At 40.8% G+C, this 21482-nt stretch overlaps 1 protein-coding gene across 3 annotated transcripts; it reads right to left on the bottom strand.

The window, feature by feature from the left end:
- Positions 1-2949: 2949 nt before the first annotated feature.
- LOC131683832 (phosphatidylserine decarboxylase proenzyme, mitochondrial) lies at positions 2950-21238 on the bottom strand. 3 transcript variants are annotated; one of them, XM_058966171.1, is made up of 8 exons: positions 6295-6529; positions 6027-6199; positions 5797-5939; positions 5560-5717; positions 4601-4742; positions 4207-4531; positions 3629-3839; positions 2950-3569 (listed from the first exon to the last, which is right to left on the bottom strand). In XM_058966171.1, exons 1-8 carry the CDS (start codon positions 6414-6416, stop codon positions 3452-3454), a joined length of 1392 nt encoding a protein of 463 aa, XP_058822154.1. In that variant the 5' UTR covers positions 6417-6529; the 3' UTR covers positions 2950-3451. The 3 variants fall into 3 exon arrangements, with proteins under 3 accessions (XP_058822154.1, XP_058822155.1, XP_058822153.1); XM_058966172.1 differs by lacking the exon at positions 6295-6529 and adding an exon at positions 21051-21238 and having other exon boundaries at positions 5797-6199; XM_058966170.1 differs by having other exon boundaries at positions 5797-6199; positions 6295-6536.
- Between the last annotated feature and the right edge of the window lie 244 nt (positions 21239-21482).

Raw genomic sequence — 21482 nt, 5'->3', positions numbered from 1 at the left:
CTGTAAATATTCACTAAGGCAAAATGCATAGCGAATTTCATAAGATTCATCTTGTGATACCAAGGAAAGTAACAAAACTATGTTTTCATAAGATTAATATGAAAAACATACGACTTGTGTAATTATCTTAACATTTTATAAGTTATTGCATATGCCAGTCGTTCGAGTTTCATACGAGCATCTTATGTTTCTCATAAACATAAGAGAAACGTAGAATATTGTCTTATGATAATTCAAAGATGCCTTATGGAACATGAAATCATAGCAAACCGATTTGACTAAATAAATGCTGTTTCATAAGATAATCTTATGATTTACATACATGCTACTTATGGCTAAAAATTATGCGATATTCCTATGAAATTCGCTGTATTTTTTGCCTGAGTGTTCATCTCACCCAGTCTAACAAACTGTGCGTCAAAACCTTGCTTACAACGCGACATAGATTTTTCATTAGGGCTTAAATCGCAAATGTAAACAAACTGCGCTTTCGCTATTACGACATTATGCAACAAAAATACTACAAGATTGAGGTGAAAATTAGTTAAAATGGTTTTTAGTTCGATGTATAATTAAAGAAAACAAAACGGCGAAACATGCATTTTCTTCGAGATTTCGACTTAGGCCCTTCTTCTCATATGGAATATATAGGCCAAACTTACATTTTTAGACAGAAGCGGGCGTACGGTTATTACTCATAAATAAAAGAATAAACGGCGATTCTGTTATATAAATGATAAGCAATATCTACTATGATCATGTCTACTCGATAGTTGTTGCACATAAACATTCGAATATTTCGATATTTTCATGAAATTTGAAGAAAAGATTCACGCGCCCTTTCTTTTACATTGGGTTTCTATGCGCCCATTTGCTGAGCCCTATTAAAAAGTATACTGTCAAGCTCGCCCATTTACCCAGCCCTACCCAGCAAGACAGAGTCAGTTTAGCCCATTTACCGCGCCCTTCTGAAAATTATGTACACGGTTTAACCCTTCCGCAAATGGTGGTTGCTGAAGGGCGAAATCACGACTGGGATGCAAATTGGGCGTAAGCATTTTTTTAGTTTCTACCCACTAAAAGCACATAGGAATTAAATTCTTTGTTATATTGTCATAAGGTTTAACGAAAAATGCTTCCGGAAAAACACGGTCATAAAGTAATTTATACCTACAATAAAAACTACATTTAGAAAACCTTCGCCGAATATTGAAACTGATTTTTCTCCATTTGAGTACATTGCGACTTAGGCCCTAATGAAAGATCTGTGTCGAACGGCCCTCACACATCGCGTGCAGTTCACCACTGTCAATAGGTGAAGAACACTTGTGGCAACCAGGCCCCTGCTAGGCAGCCATTTTGTCCTAGCCAACATCTGCCTTTGTTGAAATCAAAACAACCCAATGCTATTGCACGGGCGACATGGGCCTAGAGCCGGCTAGGCCCACATATGTTGACTACTGTCAAAGTCTGTATATCTCAATAGCGGATGACAGGAGTGACACTCTCCTGGTGGCAACTCATAGCAATACGTATTCGTTGGTATACAACAACACAAAGCCAGCCAGTAATGAGTGATAGATGCAGTCTATTTTATGTTCACTTTTTGGATGATAATTGCGGACGTTTTCACTAGGATCATTCCAAACAAACTTGTGCCTCGTGTGATCCGGATGTTTGCAACTAAATATTTCGCAGTAGCGAGAATAATAAAGTAGTTTATCACCTTAGAAAAAGCATATGCTTCCAGAAACAACGAAACAACAGACTCTGTTGTCCTTATTCGCGAGTACTTTTTCCTACAACTGTGCTGTTTCACCTTCTTCTTATAACAGAATATGATTATCCCTGTTCTATTCAATATTCATATTCATTACGATATGGATCAGACAAATCCTCAATTTGTTTCTATGATCATTATGTTGAGTAGCTAGACAAGTGAAAGCATTTTAGTCTTTCGCCAAAAAAAAAATCTCTGCCCATAAAGGACATAAGAAATATTTCTCCACGATTCCCCATAACGTTTGCTCGATCGAATATCCATCTGGTTTGCCTCGAACAGACCACACCGACCCGAAAGGGTTGCTCGTTTCTAAGAATCCCACCGCTTGGTCGAGTTGAATAATCATAAAAATAAGTCGTGAATAATTAATTATCGCTTAGGTGCCACGCCTTGCCCGGACTAACTCAAACCCAAGGTCAACAGAGTCGATAACTAGCAGGATCCACAAGCGAATCGATACATCCTTTTGTAAATAGGGGCACACGTTTACTAACCAGCCATGAATGCGTCCGAACCAATGAGAAAGAACCATGCCAGTCGAAGGCCACAAGCCCAGGGCCAAACCGTACAGTTCCTGAACTATTTTAGGTGTAATTGTAATATTTGTTTAGTGCTACTTACAGATTTCATTTCAGTGATAGTAAGTATCTTATTCTTTCTTTTAAAACTTCATACATGCGATATTGGAGCTTACCGCTGCTCATCTTTTCTGGCATTTCTACACCGTCAGTCTGTCGTTTCATAGAATCTCTATCATTAAATGCGCCATTTCTTTTGAAGCTCTGCTAGTGCGAAGATAATCCATCTGAAGCGAAAAAGATATTATATATCACTTTATAGATATTCGCTAATCTTATAATCAATAAAGGCTGTCAATACGTCAGACAACATTAATTGACACTTTTCGACACCAGTTTGGCCTTACCAAGCCGTAACGCGGGTGGCGGCGTGAAAGCTGCCGAATAGGAATTGAAAACAGCTTGAAGCAACATCCGATGTTGCTCCAAATGTATGCGATCCAAGTCTGACTTGGATAGTTTCATCGAGCCTAGTTTGCATAACATAACTAACAATGTTTTCGAAGGCAAACACAATCTTATTTCGAATACCGAGAGAAATGGTATATATTCTCTCAAATGTATATCAGTTCACTCAAAACATGTCAATTAAAATCCAAGCATAGTTTTATATATTTATTCCGGGCGAATGACCATTTGGTTAAAGCCATCAATAAACAATTACAATTATTCATATATGTCTATAAAACTCAAACTTGCACTACAAATAATCTTCAATCTTCAGCTTGAAGTGATGATTGTTTACTAAAAACACTATCAACTCCAGCTAAAATTTATGGTTGCATTTCGACAAACTGAAACTTTTAGCACTAGATAAAGCTATGTGTTTATACTCTGAATGAATACACGTACAATATGTACTACAGCGTTTGCAAACCTATAAATTGAATGTTGTCAATCATTCCTTTTCCTTAGAAATTTGTTCACACTACCTATCTAAACTACTTGGGTAAAACCATCCTGAGTCTGCAAAATATCACAAATTTCAGCTGTGATCCAATATAACTATATCATTTCTATTAGAGGTCATTTCGCACATCACGGGCACCCAACCGCGAATTGTAATTTGTTTTTCGACCAGTACCACCGCTCATAACGAATCGATCTGCTTTTTTATTCTATGCAGGTCTTCGTTTTCGTCGTCTTTTTCACTGATGCACCCCAAACGCTGTCCTAGTTTCACAACTTGACCAGGTTGGATACTGAATCTGTAAGATTATATCGTGAGTAACGCTATCATCTGTTCTAGAAGGCAATACAAACTCACTTGAAATCTCGTGGTGCTTCAAAAATTAACACAACCGTACTGCCCATGTTGAATTGACCAAGCAGCTCTCCCTTGCTTAGGAACGTATCGCTCGGTAACGATAGTTCGTCGTACTCTGTACAGCGGTGCGAACCGATTTCCAGACCGACCCATTTGTTAGTTTTCAGTTTCTGGTCCATGTAGATCTGCACAGAACCGACGTTTGTAGCTCCTAAAAAATTAAACGTTCATTTATCAATCATCATTACTCTTCGAGAAGATTAATTTGTTATATTTGTCGACCCATTCTACCCAACCGCTTATGTTGCTAACTGTTACAAGAATCGATCACACGATCGTAATACTTTTGTCAGCAAGGTTCACATTTTAAGCTTACACGAATCCGGTTCAACTCTTATCAATGTAGCGTACGCCGCCAGAAGACCCCATAGTAGTATTCAAACAACTATCAAAGCCTGAGAGACGATTAGCACATGCACGGGAAAAAATCATACGTTGCCTATTATAGCACAAGAGTGATAGTAAGATCGCATGATGCTAGATCCGGAATGTGTTGATGAAACTAATGACGCACTTACCAACAGCGGTGAAACTGAAGAAGCCATGTTTCCATTTGCCAATATAAAGAGCTCGTTCGTTTATACAGAAAAGCCCCGGCATCCATTGAGCAATTTTAGGGCTGACCGAAAGCAGTTCTCCAGAAAAGTGCCGCCTCAGCTCCGGTTTCCACGTGGTTGGAGAGTGAAACCGATGATAGTCGCCGGGCGCTAGGTAGATGATGCACTGATACAGCACATGGTCTGGTGATTTTTTCTTTAACTTATCAAGAAAGCTAGGAGACTCTTTGCCGCACCACGTAGGAGGTCCGAGAAAATCTTCCAAACTATAGGAAATTCCTTTAACCTTAGGATTGATAGTAGGACTCACATTAGAATTTTTGTGTGTTAAAAAAACGAGAGAAAGGGTAGGTACCTGTTCAATGCGACAGTCGGTTGCGGAGCCAAAATGCAGTACTCTTCCATCGCAGGGAGAAACAATGCAGCTTTGAGGATCAATGAAGCGTACATCGTCCTTTAGGGAACGTGTGAAAAACTCCGCCAAACTGCGATAGTTCCTGTAAAGTGATAGTGATTCATGAAATAATAATATCAACATTTAGTAGCTACTGATACTGTAAGCATGGCACCTGTAAAAAATTGAAACGAATTTCACCCCAGTGAACGATAGATAGGCAGAGAGGAAAGCATAGAAACTTTGGGAAACCGAGTTTGATGTGATGTAAAAACTTGCACAAAACTGTATTACTTGATTTAAAATTCAAAACAATAATTTGATAATCTAGCGGATTTAATCATTCAACAGTATTCTTCATTACGCACGGTGTAGTTTGTAAATTCTCAAATCAATAACAAAATCAACCGTTTATCTTTGCTAAAATCAAACAGTTGTGATGTAGAATACGGCTGACAATCACTTCATTGAATTTTTAAGGAATTTTAAAGAGTGATTTTGGAGTAATTTGAATAACTGTGCGAAAAATAATAATATTCTGATTTGTAGGATATTTTTATATGGTTATAATAAAACAATGCAATAATGGTTAGTTAACACATAAAATTATAAAGTCACAGAGAAAAGCGCATAGTTTAGTTTTATGCTCAAACAGAAAGCGAGATGAATAAACAAAATAATGGACATTCCAATTTTAACATTACGTTACCTTCTCAATTTTTACTGAAAACAGTTATTGGTTAAACTAATAAATGATTGCAAAAGTTTTCTATTTCCTGCATTACCAACGACTACAACAGTCATGCCAAAATAGTACGTGCAGTGTACGGATAAAAAATAATAAATTTGAATTGTGGTCTTCTGGTTCAGGAGATAGATTTAAGTATGATTGAATTGATTAAGTTACCACAATCACTTACTTGAAATCAGATGACGCAGCCTCCTCGATGTTTACCCCGAATGCAGTCGAATACAGACCGTAGAGGAGAGGTCTGGCTGGCGTTGGCACTCGGCAATCTGCTAACCAGCCCCAACACCTGCTCATTAGTCTAAGTGGAAGCGAACAATATACGTTCATCTGTGGCAGAACCAGTTGAAAATGATATTACAGTAATGAATGTTTTGACATATTTCTTATGTAAATTTGAAAATATTACCTGCCATGGAGCAGCCGTTCTTGGCAGGCCCTTCTTATCGAGATCACGATTGTGAAGGTGCCACTGCGTGGCTGCGATCATACAAATCCCTAGCGGGGTCCATCGAAGAAAAACGCCTCGCCATGTCAGCCAACTACCGGCAGCTAGTAACCACCAATCCAAAACGGATAATATAGTCCAACCGGCTCCCGCTTTCCAACTCCATTTTTTCTGTATTCTAATAAATTTACCTTTCGATCGTTGGTTCTGCTGCTGATACTGCTGTTGCTGTTGATGATGCCCGGAATGCTGCTGATTGGTTCCTTGGTCTTGCTGTTTGCTGCTCGAGATGGAACGTCTCACCATTGTCCACCTGGCGGACCATTTGTTCGGGATTGGTTTGAAATTTGCCGCCTTTAGCAATCTGCGATAAGAGAAAGTAAACCATTTCCAGACACCGGTTAGTTCACGCATGATAACGATTAGCCGGCAATAGGAATCGCGTGCGGGTTCAACAACCTTTTCCAAACAAACGGAGTCGTTCGATCGCCGGTGGACCGCTTCTTGACTAGCATCGTATGACTCGCGGTAAACGACTGTCTCGCGTATGATAAGCTTATTGTCCAGCTTGAGCTCATCATATCTATAGCTATATCGACAAGTCCCACGCGCGTGTGGGAGTTTGTGGGGTAAAATGCCCATCGTTCACCGAATGCGTCAACTAGTAAATTAGTCGGTTGGAATGTGGCATTGTTTCTAGCTTTGTGAATTAGATAGTCAAGTAACTTTGATAATGAAATTACACTAATAATTAACGGATAGTCTACATATCATACAGAACATACTTCTATGTTTAAACAAATAATTTTATAAAAACTTTGTAGACATTTGAATGAATATTTGCTGAAACACGAGCACCGCTCTATCAATATGTCATGTATGATAGAGATGTGCATATATGATCGAGATCGTTAATTTTAATGCTCGAGGTCCGTTATCCGTGGTGTAAATGTTTGTTTAATATGTTTAAAAATAAACAGGGTTTTTTTTTCTAAATTGCTGACATACTAAGAAATCGAAACACTTTTTCAACCGTAGGAGTGCATTCGTGTCGGGCAATAATGAACTTAGAATTGATTCCACTCGAAGCTCGTTTTGCCCCACGACCCCTACAATAGCTGCTCATATGCTACATAGATTCTCTTCAATGAATACAACCTTGACAACAAATTATAGTGAGAGTAACTACACCCAATCCATCAACAACAATGCACAACGTGGAACTGAGACACTTCGCCATAGCGATTGCATGCTTTCAAAACTATACTAAGCCGATGAGCCTGTTTAAAATGTGTTATACAAAATTGCAGCATGTTTGGACGATATGTGATGTTAATTATGATGCTTGCCAAAACCTACGTAAATTCAAAATTTTTCAAAGATTTTCAAAAAAGTTTCTCAAATAAATTGTAGGCTACAATAATTGCAACAAATTGTTAAATAAAAAGCCACCAGAGCTTTGAATTCAAAGTTAACATGCATTCAATCAAAGTTATGGTTACTGGGAGCTAATTGTCAGGGTGTCGACGCATTTCTGAAAATGAAATTCCCTGAATTTCCAGGTTTTTTCAGGCTTTTAAATTTTCTGGGTACTCAAACAAACAAATTAATTTTACATTTTTCAATGTTTATTGTTTGAGCTTACAACATGTAGTGCATTTTTAGATTAAACTTAAACTTACTAAAGGAAAATGTGTCTTCAAAATCCCAATCCCGGCTTGTGACGAACCCTGGATTAATGGATACTCTTGAATCCGACATTGTGGTGCTTATGGAATTTTTTTTGAGTCGGAGCCTCTCGTTAAGAAATTACCATTCCAACATACTCTATCTTTTTGATTCATTGAAGCTGATCGTAATCCATTATTATGCCGGTACGTAATATTTTGACAAAAAATTCAGTAAATATTCTCATTTTTGGTGAAATTTTCATAGAAAGATATTTTCTTGGATTGTGTTATCCACTTTATATGATTTTAAATAACAATTGCGCTGTTATGCAAAATCATTTGAATTTGCATCGATTTTTCAAAATTATGAAATAAGATGCTTCTTAAAGTGGCAATTTTCGCAACATCACACGATCTCGAAGAGCGCCGGGCTGAAAAAGTTTCCTTTTAATCCAACTAAAACACCTGTAAAATGAGAAGCCGATTCAAGAAATATTAACGGACCCGAAAATGGTTTGAAGTGAACCAAAGGCAATTTTATTGAAAACTTTTTCCTTATATATTTCCTTATTTCGAAACCACTAAAATTGTTTTTATTTATCAGTGTACAGTCGGGCTGTCTAAACAACCTATTTCTGCAACCTATGTGCATTAACTGTACACCTACTGTCTCACCGTTGCACTGGACAGTGTGTGTAGTGGTTTATGGCTCAGAGACTGTCCTTCCATGTTGCTGAGGGATACATCGCTCCTATACACATCCATGCATACAGGCATACGGCATAAAGAGCGGGGGTGCACTAAGGCATATAAGTGCCTTATCTGCACCGCTAAGAAGCAAGCCCATAAACATGCTATGGGCGGACCTTCGTGTCCCTTCGGCGAGTTAAATAAGAAGAAGCCGTGAGAGTCACACAGCTAAATCTTAACCATTGTGCAGCAGCCCAACAGCTGCTGTGGCAGTCGGTCTCGGAGTCGAGGACAGATGTCGCCCTCTTATCAGACCCGTACAGCATCCCTGCCGGCAACGGCAATTGGGTGTCGGACGGGTCTGGAATGGTGGCAATCTGTACAACGGGAAGGTTCCCGGTTCAAGAGGTAATACACCCCTCCGCCGAGGGTGTGGCGATTGCCAAGATCAATGGTGTGTTCTATTGCAGCTGCTACGCCCCACCAAGGTGGCCAATAGAACAGTTCTACCAGATGATCGACAGGCTCTCGTCGGACCTCGTGGGCCGGAAACCGGTAGTAATAGCGGGAGACTTCAACGCTTGGGCAGTGGAGTGGGGCAGCCGCTGTACAAATAGCAGGGGTCAAGCGCTAATGGAAGCGTTTGCGAAACTCGATACTGTGCTAGCTAATGATGGCTCCGCTAGTACATTCCGTAGAAACGGAGTGGAGGCGTGGATTGATTTGACCTTTGCCAGCCCGAGTCTGGCTCCAGGCATGGAATGGAGGGTAGACGAAGGCTACACCCATAGCGATCATTTAGCAATCCGCTTTAAGATCAACCAGAGGCGACGCGTGGGTTCAATATAAACCTGTTCAACATACTCAAATTTGTGGATTCGATCAAACATCTACCGAATAAAATCAACAAAAGATATTCCTCCGACGGGTTTTTCTGATGGCAGGAGTTGAGCGAAACAAATGTGTTGTCAAAACTCATCGGTTAATTTTCAAACAAACGTCTTGTAGAATATCTAATTCAGAAATTTCATAGAAAAAGGTAAAAAATATATAACTTCCGTACTGGGTACTGAAAAAGATTTCTCAACTTAACACAACCATGACCAAAGGCACTATTGAATATTCATAAATCATGCTATTATTTGAATTAACTTGCAAGGTAGACTCTTTTTTTACACCGAGAATTATTCGTCCATCTGTATAAGATAGGTTGAAACATGTATCAACCTATTTAAAATCATCCATTAATTCTATCAAATAAGATATTTCCTCGAAGCAAAAATTGTTGGTTCATTATTATCGTTGTACCAACAAAATGCATACGCGCTTATAACAACGGCAGAAAACTCTGGTTAGACTATCCAAGAAAACAAGCGTTCGACCGACATCTGTGAACGTACGACACAGCTCCGAAACGTGTTTGAAAATTAAAAAGCGCTCTCGATTTGCACACAGGTCTAACGTACATATGGACATCGCTACAATGCTCGCTGGTTCAAAATTTGAATTGAACCAGTGCAAAAGAGAATAGCAAAAGCCGTCGCTCATGGCGCTCACGTTTCTGTTCCAGCCCTTACCAATGCTGCTACTCTATCCAAATCGTGTGGTGAGAGTACGAGATGCGTGCATGTATGAGGTTGAACCAGTGAAACCATGAAGGCGGAATATTACCGAAATTCTGCTGGAGACGCTAGGATTGGTTTATCGTTCCAAGTTGAATGTACTTTAGTGTTTGAATTTTTTTCCTGCATTGAAAATATTTTGCGAGGTACTGCAGTTAATTTAAATTCAAAATGGGTTTCGGTTCATCTGATTTGGTTTACCTGTTCAATGAACAGGTTGAACGTACCGACGCATCGCCTCTGAGATCAACTATGGTGTGCAGCATCCGAGGGCGGGAGATCCCTGTCAGGTACGCGGGTGGAAGTCCAATCACTTCGACAGCGAAGCTTTCACCGCGGCCCTGGGACTGGAGGCCAACACCGACAGTCTAAGCGGGGATGCGCTGGTAGCTGTTCTATCACGCGCGTGCGACGCCACTATGCCGAGAAAAACACTGCCAAGAAACGGTAGATGCCCGGTATACTGGTGGAGTGCCGAGATTGCAGCTCTACGGTCAGCCTGTCTCAGAGCTAGACGTAGGATGCAAAGAGCTCGCACCGAGGATGCAAGAGAGAACCGCCGTGAAGTGTTTCGAGCTGCGAAATTAGCCCTTAACAAGGCTATTAAAAGCAGCAAGAGAGCGTGTTTCGACAACCTGTGTGAGAGTGCCAACGCGAATCCGTGGGGTGACGCCTACCGGATTGTGATGGCCAAGACCAAAGGGGGCTCCTCACCCTCAGAACGGTCTCCGGACCGGTTGGCAACGATTATCGAAGTACTCTTCCCGTCTCGAGCCACAAGCCCCTGGCCACCTGCACTACGAGACAGTGCGGGCACGGTCGAAATGGTGGCTCCAGTGACGAACGAAGAACTACTCGCAGTGGCTAAATCCCTAGCAATGAACAAAGCTCCAGGGCCGGATGGAGTTCCGAACAACGCTCTCAAGGCAGCGATCATAGCGAACCCGAACATGTTCAGGCTAGCTATGCAGAGATGCCTTGACGAGTGCCGTTTCCCCGATAGATGGAAAAGGCAGAAACTGGTGCTGTTGCCGAAGCCCGGGAAGCCGCCAGGCGACCCATCGGCGTACAGACCAATCTGTCTGATAGACACGACTGGCAAACTGCTTGAGAGGATCATCCTCAACAGGCTCACCCCGTACGCGGAAGGTACGGACGGTCTGTCAAGCAACCAGTTTGGCTTTCGGAAGGGTAAGTCCACAGTGGACGCTCTCAACTCAGTGATAAATACTGCCGAGATAGCGATCCAACGAAAAAGGCGAGGTATTCGATACTGTGCGTTAGTGACACTTGACGTGAAGAATGCATTCAACAGCGCAAGCTGGGATGCCATCGCGCTCTCGTTACACCGGCTTAGCCTACCGGTGGGTCTGTATCGGATCCTGGAAAGTTACTTCCAAAACCGCGTACTGCTATACGAGACCGATGCCGGTCAGAAAAGGGTTCCGATTACCGCCGGAGTCCCGCAGGGCTCGATCCTAGGCCCGGTGCTATGGAACCTCATGTATGACGGGGTTCTGAGACTGAAGTTCCCTCCTGGGGTCAAGATCGTCGGCTTTGCCGACGACGTAACCTTGGAGGTCTACGGGGAGTCAATTCCTGAGGTAGAACTAACCGCAGAACACGCGATTAGCACGGTGGAGGAATGGATGAGCGCGAGAGGCCTGGAGCTCGCTCATCATAAGACGGAGGTAGTTATCGTCAACAACCGCAAGTCGGCACAACATGCAGTTATCCATGTGGGAGAAGTCGCGATCACTTCACAGCGAAGTCTGAAGTCTCTCGGAGTCATTATAGACGACAAGCTGACCTTCGGCAGCCATGTCGACTATACGTGCAAGAGAGCGTCGACTGCTGTTGCGGCACTATCGAGAATGATGTCCAACAGCTCAAAGGTGTGCGCCAGTAGACGTAGGTTACTGGCAGGCGTTGCCGTATCTATCCTCAGGTACGGCGGCCCGTCATGGTCAAGAGCACTGAGGGTAACCAGTTACCTACAGAAACTGGAGAGCACCTACCGCGTGATGTGCCTCAGAGTGATATCTGCCTACCGCACGGTATCACACGATGCATCCTGCGTGATAGCGAGCATGATGCCAGTCGGGCTGGTCATTCGGGAAGATGAGGAGTGCTTTGAGCTACGTGGAAATAGGGGAGCCCGCGAGCGCACCAGGGTGACCTCGGTCGCCAGATGGCAGCGTGAGTGGGACAACTCCTCGAAAGGTAGGTGGACCCACCGGCTGATACCTAGCATATCGAGCTGGGTGGGAAGACCCCATGGGGAAGTTCACTTCCACCTGACACAATTCCTGTCAGGCCATGGCTGTTTCCGTCAGTACCTCCACAGGTTCGGACACGCGGAGGTCCCAGTCTGCCCAGGTGTAGATGAAACTGCCGAACACATACTGTTCGTATGTCATCGGTTCGACGTCGAAAGAAGAGCAATGCTTGACGTCTGTGGCTGGGACACAACCCCGGATACCCTTATCCAGCGGATGTGTCAAACGGTGGAGAAGTGGAACGCAGTCTCGGCTGCTACCATCCAGATTGCCAGTAGGCTACAGGTAATCTGGCGAACCGAGCAACAGATGGCGGGCACGGCTAACTAGTGATTGGTTAGCTGGAGCGAAAAAGGCCAAGCGCAAAATAAGAGAGTGAATGGTCTGTTCATGCCGAGGTAGGTTGGCGCAGCGAATGGCAACCGCGTAAGGGGTAAACCCAGCCACCCCGAAGCAAGACAGAAGAGTGAGTGTATAGGCGTATAAGTGGACTGCCTCATGCCAAGACGGGAGGGTCGTAGCGTAGTATGTTGGAACTAAGCTATCGATGCCTCATGGCGTGGCAGAGGAGTGAAAGGGTGAGCATCCAAGTCAGTCTCACATTGCATGTTAAGGGTGAGCATAAAAGTCAGCCTCACAGGTTGGTAGAGGCTAGCACAAAAGTCAGCCTAGCAAGGAATGAAAAAGGTGAGCACAAAAGTCAGCCTCGCATGGTATGTCAGAAGTGGGGCCTAAGAAAAATGTCCCACATGGGATGCCAGAGGGAGTGACAAAGGTACAATAGAGTGGCACGATTGAGAGTGAATCAGGTGATAGGGTGAGCACCCAAGTCAGCCTCACATGGATGGGTAGGGCGAGCATAAAAGTAAGCCTAGCAAGGAATGAGTAAGGTGAGCACACAAGTCAGCCTCGCATGGAACGTAAAAGGTGAGCACAAAAGTCAGCCTCATGTGGGAGTGTTTGAGAGTGAATCAAAGTGTGATTGAGATAGCACCCAAGTAAGCCTCATACAGGATGTATGATCGCGCGAGTGAGAGTGAATGAGTACATTGAGTACAGCCATCCCCCCAGAAGTAATACCGAGAGGTAGTTCCTGGGAGGAATGATGGCGGAGCCCAATGGAGTTTAGTCGGTATTAATGGCTGGTCACCATTCGAGTCCGACACGCCCCCAGTGCACCCCGTGTGGTAGATTGGACCCTACCGTTAGCACGTGTACTGGGCTAGGACATAAAGGTCTTCTCCATTGTAAAAAAAAAAAAAAAAAAAAAAAAAAAAAAAAAAAAAAAGGCATACATACGGGCTTAAATTCATACATACATACATACTATTTGGCACAAGTTTAGAGCGTGTAACGTCGTGTCATCTGGTCTGTCATCCAATGGAAAATCATCCTGCCATTACCTTGGGGTCAACGTCATATTGGCAAATTTCGCATTGAATCCGCTTCTGTCTCTTCCTAATCTCCTTTTTGTCTCCTAGGTCCGAAGCGAATCAATCGACTATTAATTGAAATGGCAAACATACTAGCAGTATTTGTCCTTACTCGCGAATACTTTTCCTACAATAGTGCTGTTTTATCTTTATCTTAGAACAAGTCTTGAATAATTAACTATCTCTTAGGTGCCAGTCCTTCACTCCTTTCCTGAACTAGTCTCATTAGGGCATTGCAAAATTTTTTTTGTGAATTTTCAAAGGCCTCCCCTCTCATATTGTGACAAATGTCAAAGTCAGCTCAGATGCCAAATTTCACATCATTTGGACAATTCTAGAGAAAATTTTCAATAGGACATAAGTAACAATGAGAGATTCTCTTTGGGGTCTTTCTCTTCTCTTCATTACTCGGCCATTTCAGCATTTACTACTCTACTCTTTGCATAATATTCTAGAAAAAAACCGTCGGCTTTCGATATGTACTGGAAAATTAGTACAAAGTGTTGTAATGACGTCGTAATAAATGAAAGAGAAAGTAAACAAAGAGAGGCTCTCAATGTTACTTACGTCCTATTGAAAATTTTCTCTAGAATTCTAGACACCCGCTCACTTCGATTGAAATTTTTGAAATTGGTACTATGGAAAAATGTGGAGGGAAAATATATTAAATGCCATAACTTTTGAAGTAGCAATCAGACAATTACAATTTATACCTCTTTTTAATGGAAATAATCTTAGTTTTTAAATAGAGATACTTTCTTTGCTAGAAAAATACGGGAGAGCGAGGAATTGGGTCATTTTGGTCCCAAAATCCCCTGCTTTTAATATTTTTTCTGCGCCATCGCAAAGCATACATATATTGCAGTTTTTCTAATGTGAAAAAATCTCAGAAATCTAACGGAACCTTTTTGACCTTTGTCCGAAGTTGGGGTTATAGGGCTTTTTATCATTCATATTAAATTTTATGATTTTCTCGTGCATATATCTCTGTTATTCTTCACTCAATTTTAATGAATTGTACCTTGTTGAACGTGGAAAATCCATAGGAATAAAATAAAAATAGGTTCGTTACCGGTAAAATTCAGAAACATCATATTATCTGACATTAAGCCTCGATTTCACATTTTTATCATTAAATCTCACATATTAACTCCATTTAACAACTAAATTCTTATTAAATTTTCTACTTTTAGTGTAAATATCGCTTGGGGATCACATGCAGAGTTAAAAATATTCAAATTCATTGAATGAAAGTTATATTCAGCCGCATTCATTTTAAATATTCAGTGACGCAGCTGAAAACGTCAAACGAACAAACCGCTCATTCATCCATGCAGATTTTCATTCGTCTCTAATTATTACACGAAGCGGCCGTGCAGTAACGATGTAAGCGATGATGATTGTTGTTTCATATGCTTTACCGGCATTTGAACATTTTCCTATATAATTAGTTTAATGAATACATATATTGTATGATATTCAACTGAATGAATAACATGGATATTTGAATGAATATTTTTTCTATTCACCGCGAGTCGCATGAGGTTCATTTTCAGCCGTCAAAAAGAGCTTCGATTATTTTTAACTCTGATCACATGAGAAAAGTTTCCATCCTTGAAAAATAGGGAAAGTAGAGGTACTAGGACATTTAATGAAAAAAATGTGAATTGTAGAGTTAATGTCAAATTTTTTTATCGTTCTGAATTTTACCGGTAATGAATCTATTTTTGTAGTATCCCAAAGAATTTTCCACGCTCAGCAAGTTACATTTTATGAAAATTGCACGAGAAAATCATAAAATTTAATATGAAAGCCTGAAGGTCCTATAACTCCAACTTCTCGTATTCGGATAAAGGTCAAAAAGATTCCGTTCGATTTCTGAGATTTTTTCACATTAGAAAAAACTGCAAAATATGTATGATTTGCATCAAGGAGCAGAAAAATTATTAAAAATAAGGGATCTTGGGGCCAAAATGACCCCGTTCCCCACTTTCCCGTATTTTTCTAGCAAAGGAAGTATGTCCATTTAAATATTGATATTATTTCCTTTAAAAAGAGGTATAAATTGTAATTTTCTTATTGCTACTTCAAAAGTTATAGCATTTAATATATTTTTCCTCCATATTTTCCCATATCACCAATTTCAAAAATTTCAAGCGAAGTGAGAACGGACCATGCCAGTCGAAGGCCACAGGCCCAGTGCCATCTCGTACAATTCCTGAAATTAAGAATTTCGTTAATGCTACTTAGAGATTTAGTTCAATGGTAGTAAGTGTCTCTTTCCCTCTTGTTAAACTGGTTTGCCGCTGTTCATCTCTTCCGGCATTTCGACGCCGTCGGTCGACCGTCTCATGGAAGAGATCTCTTTGATCGAATCCTCAATTTCCGTCGGAACTCGTATGTCAGACGCTCAAGGAGTTCTACTGGTTCGAATAACAACTATCTGAAGCGAAAAAGACATTATCTACCACATACTTATAGTTCCTAGTCCTATAATCAACTAAGGCTGTCTGTCGATTCTAGCGCAGAAACGCTAATGATGTGACCATCAAGAATACGTCAGACAACCTTAATTGACCCCCTTCGACACCAATTTTGCCTTACCAAGCCGTAACGCGGCTTGAATACTAGGAAGAATAGGAGTTGAGAACAACTTGAAGCAACATCCGATGTTGCTCCAAATGTATGTGATATCCAAGACTGACTTGGATAGTTCCATCGAGCCTAGTTTGCATACCTTACATAACTAGACTCACTATTCTCCATTCACCCACTATAACTTATTTTGAAACCACTAAAATTGATATGAAATTGCATATATAATATTTTTATTGATGCAAGAAACAAAACACAAAATTTAAATTTCGCGCGGGGTTCATCATTCCTAACCAGGGAGTGGCATCCCTATGTTAATGTACACACGTTGACAGTATTCAACATATGGTAGGCCCAGTCGCTTCTAGGCCCATGCCTTCCATACTCTTCAAGATATACATAAACAATAAACAACAATAAACATCTCCGTTAAAATTAGACTTGGAATTAGACTTGCATTGGGTTGTTTTAATTTTAACAAAGGGAGATGTTTATTGTTCATTTATTGTACCTTCATCAACAGACCTCTTGGCTCAAAAGACGTTTTCTTAATCTAATTACATTTCAGAATAGATAACATTTTAGCTTTAATCGAATTCCTCGTTCGGTTGAAGTCAAAAGCCTTCGCCACACTGTTAAAAATAGGCTCGAGTCCGGTAACAGCGTTCTGGCGAACATAGTTTGTTGCCCTGAACGGAACACACAGAGGAGAGATATTGCGTAAAGCTCGAACACGGGCTTGAAGATCTAGAAGTCCGAGGATTGTAGGGCAATCCATCCTGGCCAACAGTAAGTACGAGACGAACAGGACTCGAGAGTAGTCCCTCCGGATGCCTAGACTGTCGACCTGTATTAACTGACAACGTAGCTCTGCGGCTAAAATCTGTTTTGCCAATGAAGATGTTGGAGTGAAAAGCGTACATTACTCTAGTGTTGAGCGAACTAGCGCGCAATCGGATTACAAACCGATGCTATTCACATGGATCTATCGATGGCTTTTGACAAAATCAACCATTATGTCGCAATAGCGAAGCTGGACAAGTTCGGTATTCATGGACAACTCCTGCACTGGTTTCGTTACTACCTTGATAGAAGGCAATTTCAAATCATCATCCGGCATCCCACAAGGAAGCCATCTCGGTCCAGTAATATTTCTCCTCTACTTTAATGACGTCAGCGTCAAATTACAAGGACTCCGCCTTTCTTTCGCCGACGACAGAAATTTTTCGACAAATTAAAAAAAACGATGCCGAGTTTCTTCAGAGTGAACTGGAGAGTTTTAGTTCGTGGTGTGACCTAAACAGAATGGTTTAAATGGTTTAAACCCGAGTAAATGCTTAATTGTTACGTTAATGCGGAAACGCTATCCGATTCAGTTTAAATACCATTTATTCGACTCAACCATTCCAAGACACTCTCACGTCAAGGGTGGTGGAGCCATCATGGATTCAGCACCACACACTTCATACATACGCTTGGGTTTACTTTCCGAATAGCGAAAAACTTTAGGGTACATATGTTTTGAAAGAGAGCAGGTTCGTCGTTGTCGAGATTCCCCGATAATTATCAATGTTCGATTTGTTTAATTTTTTGTGAACTGGGAACATGTGCGCTGCTTTCCAGCAGGAAGAGAATTTTCCAGTAGTGAGTGATAGCACGAAGACTCGCTGAAGTGGCTCAAGAAGCCATCTGATGCACTTTTTAACAAAAATTGAGGAAATGTCATCAGGGCCCGGGGAACTGGATGCTTTCAGCTTGAAATTTGCTACAAGAGTGGCAGCATTATCGACGCAAATTCGGTTGTTGGTTCGTCCTAGAGAAGGAGTTTCAAGGATTTCCAATCTTTGTACATTTTGAGAAGCTTACCGGCGATTTTATCAAATTCGCGAATTGGTATACGCGCTCGTTGCCAAAATATTGAAGCAGCATCAATCGTTAGTCTTGCACTTTCTTTTACGGATAGTTGCACAAAACGCATATTGTAGAAAAAGACTTTCAAAACTTGTCTGTTTGATGGTAATTTGGCTCCCACAATTTAATGTGATACAAACTAATTTCTCTTTGTTCTTTATCACCTTGACGTGTTTTCACCGAGTTTCGTATAACTTTTTTGTTACACTCCATGATGAATACTCAAATGATACAGAATTATACACAATATTGTATGACATTTACATTTCGAATGTGACACTTCGATTTCTGTATAACATTGTAACCAACTTCACGCAATTAGGATAGTAACAGCTGCCTGCCATTTTTTTCAAGTCAAAATCTCCCTTTGTTAAAATTAACATAACCCAATGCAAGAGCATGGGAGGTATGGGCTTAAAAGCGACAGGACCCACCGTATGTTAACTACTGTTAACGTCTGTACATCAGCATGGGGATGCCACCCCTGGTTAGAAATGATTGATACCGCGCGAATTTTAAATTTTGAGGTGTGCGTGGATGATCGCGAAGTGCTCGAGCGTTTGTATGTAATTTTCCATGCAAATATTTCGACAAGCGACTCGGTGACGAAGTTTTTTGTAGAACGTCTCAGGAAAAAATCGATTTCTGGTGTTAACTGCCATTCAAAAACTAAACGGATTTATTTCAAATTTTGCGTACACATAATATGTAAAGAATACCTAACCCCTACGTTGAGTTTTCGAGATAATTTTTCAATAGAAGATTTTTTTTAGTCAAATAAAATTTCAAATAAAATTACAGAATGTTATTGAAATGATACATTATAATATGCAAATTTTTTTGATCAATTCGCTTCACCCGAATTTCTAAAACAATCGATGAAGCCCTTACTCCCTCTTTAATTACCGGGGTGTTTCAATGTTGGCGAGATCGCGGGAGTAAGTATGGGTGTGTTTGTGTTTGTGACTAGGTTTTTGTTGTAGCGAAGGCCACGAGCGTTTGTACGCTTGGAATGAGAAAGACTGTGAGTGTATATGAGGTGATATGCAATTTATTGTGTCAAGAAGTGTTAGTATGAATCAATTTTAATATATAGTAATAGAAGAAAATCAAAGACTGCATATCAAGAAGTCTGGCAACTCTGTTCAGAATCTGGAGACAGTAACAACAACGACACTTGCGGGTAAAGGTGGTACTTCCCATAGTGATGCACGCACACATATACACTTATACATTGAGCTTCCTACCTTCATACTATAGAGGTACTGCAACCTCTGTCGCTTCTTGTTTATATGGGGAAAGGAAAGAGATATCAGAAAATATAATTTGCTGAATAAAGAAAAAAGATGCAAAGAGATTGATTAGAAGCATATAATTTATCTAATCCGATCTTCACGAATGAATCGAATCAAATACTCGAATTGAACAACGGAAAAAGTGACAAGGGTGCGCCATAATGACCAAAAACAATTATGCGCCAAAAGACTTGAAACTATTTTTGTGTCACAAAGTTCAAAAATGCGCCGAGTCATAATGATCTAATAACTTCATAACGTCCCAATGGTCCAAAAATTGGTTCCGTCGTAACGTCTGGGGCATTGTGACGCTCAAGAGTTGCGTAATAGTATTCGCTAATAAGTGTGCATTATGAAGCGCATCCGTTTTTGGATAACATGACACACCCGTTGTACGTCATAATGCCCCGGACGTTATGACGCCCTGTCGTTTTGCGATTTTATGTCGCAATCGACATCTTGGAGACCTAACACCCGGGACATTATGACCAACAAGAGTATGTCATAAGATCCAAAAGTAAGAATGCGTTATAACATCCGAAGTCATTCTTGTGTCACAACTTATGAAAGTAGTTCTACGTCAAAATGTCCGGGATCTTATGATGCACACTGATATTGGGATGTTATGACGCAGAGGTATTGCGTCATAAAGTCCGCGATAATATGACGCACTCATTGTTTCGGATATTTTGACGCATAACGTCAGAGGTCATACAGCATTGGGGCATTATGATGCAGTTTTTATGCGTCACAATATCCAAGACTATGAGTGCATCACAGTATCCACGAAATAGACTGCGACATAAGTTCCGAAAACGAATGTGCGTCATATCGCCAGGGACATTGTGACGCACAAGGAGTGCGTCATTCGGGACATTGTTCCATCCCCTTTCGGATATTATGACGCAGCCTTATGCGTCATACTGTTCCAGACATAATGACGCACCTTTCTTTGGGACCTTATAACTTGGGACGTTATGGCGCAGTACCTAGGCGTCAAAATATCCGAAATGAGTGGGTCATATTATTCCGGACTTTATGACGCAATATTTTTTTGCGGCATAACATCTTAGTATCAGTGTGCGTCATAAGATCCCGCACATTAAGACGCAGGATGATTAAGGACTTTACGACGCACATTCATTTTCGAATTTTAGGACGCACCCTTGTGCGTCACAATGTCCCGGACACGCTTACGAATCCTAAAGAAATGTTTCGCAGTCTTACAAAAGTTTTGCTAATATCTGGAAATATTCTGTCATTGGTTTAATGAGAACTTTTCAAACCGAAAATATATGACCACTTTAAATTAAATAATCACTTTAAATTAAATTAAATAACACTTGCTGAAAACGGGAACTATTAAATTTTCTAAGTGAAAAGATACATATAGGAACAAACAAAATACAAATACAAACAGAATCAAATGACTGTGAAATCAACATCTTGATTCCTGCATCAGGCATTACTCAATTTAGCTTAAAGTTTATGTGAATTTTCTTTTGTCCTACGCCCCCCGCGATGATTTTGTTGAGGGGATTGAAGCTCAAAACGAAACAGATTTAGACACGGTAGATTGATTAATTCAGTGAAAGCTATTGATAAAACAGATTTCTTAAGAACATTCAAGCGTCTTAGAACAACACAATCTATAAAATGATGGTACAAGTAGTGATGATGAGTGTGATAGCGTTTTTGAACACTTTAGTATAATACTTACAATCGGCTCTTCGGAATCGAGTAAACTGCCATTTTATGTTGCCTCTTTGGTCGATACGCTGTAAAATTCAAATTTATTCACGATTTACACTATGTTAAGCTAACATCCGCACGAGTGAACGCCACAAAAGTATCTGGAAGAAAGAATGCACCACATAACAGCTCGTATCTGAGCAAGCAATGCGGAACAAAACAAAAATCAACATAACTTGAATACATAAAAATTGACGTTTACGGTTTACCATATGATTGAACAGCGACGTAGACACGACAAAACAAAAAGGGGGACATTGGCTGCGTGAGACAGCGTGACATCGCAGATGCTGTGACCGATGTTGCAGACAGAGTTGTCGGACAACTTTGCTGAAAATCAATGCACATTTGCGGGAAGTTTTATTATTTTATTTTTTATTCGAGCAAAGTAATTTGTAAT

The sequence above is a fragment of the Topomyia yanbarensis genome, chromosome 2 (assembly GCF_030247195.1).
Source record: "Topomyia yanbarensis strain Yona2022 chromosome 2, ASM3024719v1, whole genome shotgun sequence".
NCBI lineage: Eukaryota > Metazoa > Arthropoda > Insecta > Diptera > Culicidae > Topomyia > Topomyia yanbarensis.
Note: the sequence above shows the minus strand (reverse complement) of the source record. Positions and strands in the feature narration are given on the sequence as shown.

Excerpts from the sequence above, each read along its gene's own strand:
- LOC131683832 (XM_058966170.1), bottom strand. The coding sequence starts at position 6,416 with ATGATGAGCTCAAGCTGGACAATAAGCTTATCATACGCGAGACAGTCG. Across the intron at positions 6,200-6,294 it reads ACTCCGTTTGTTTGGAAAAG|ATTGCTAAAGGCGGCAAATT; the intron begins GTTGTTGAACCC and ends CTCTTATCGCAG. Across the intron at positions 5,718-5,796 it reads GAACGGCTGCTCCATGGCAG|ATGAACGTATATTGTTCGCT; the intron begins GTAATATTTTCA and ends GTTCTGCCACAG.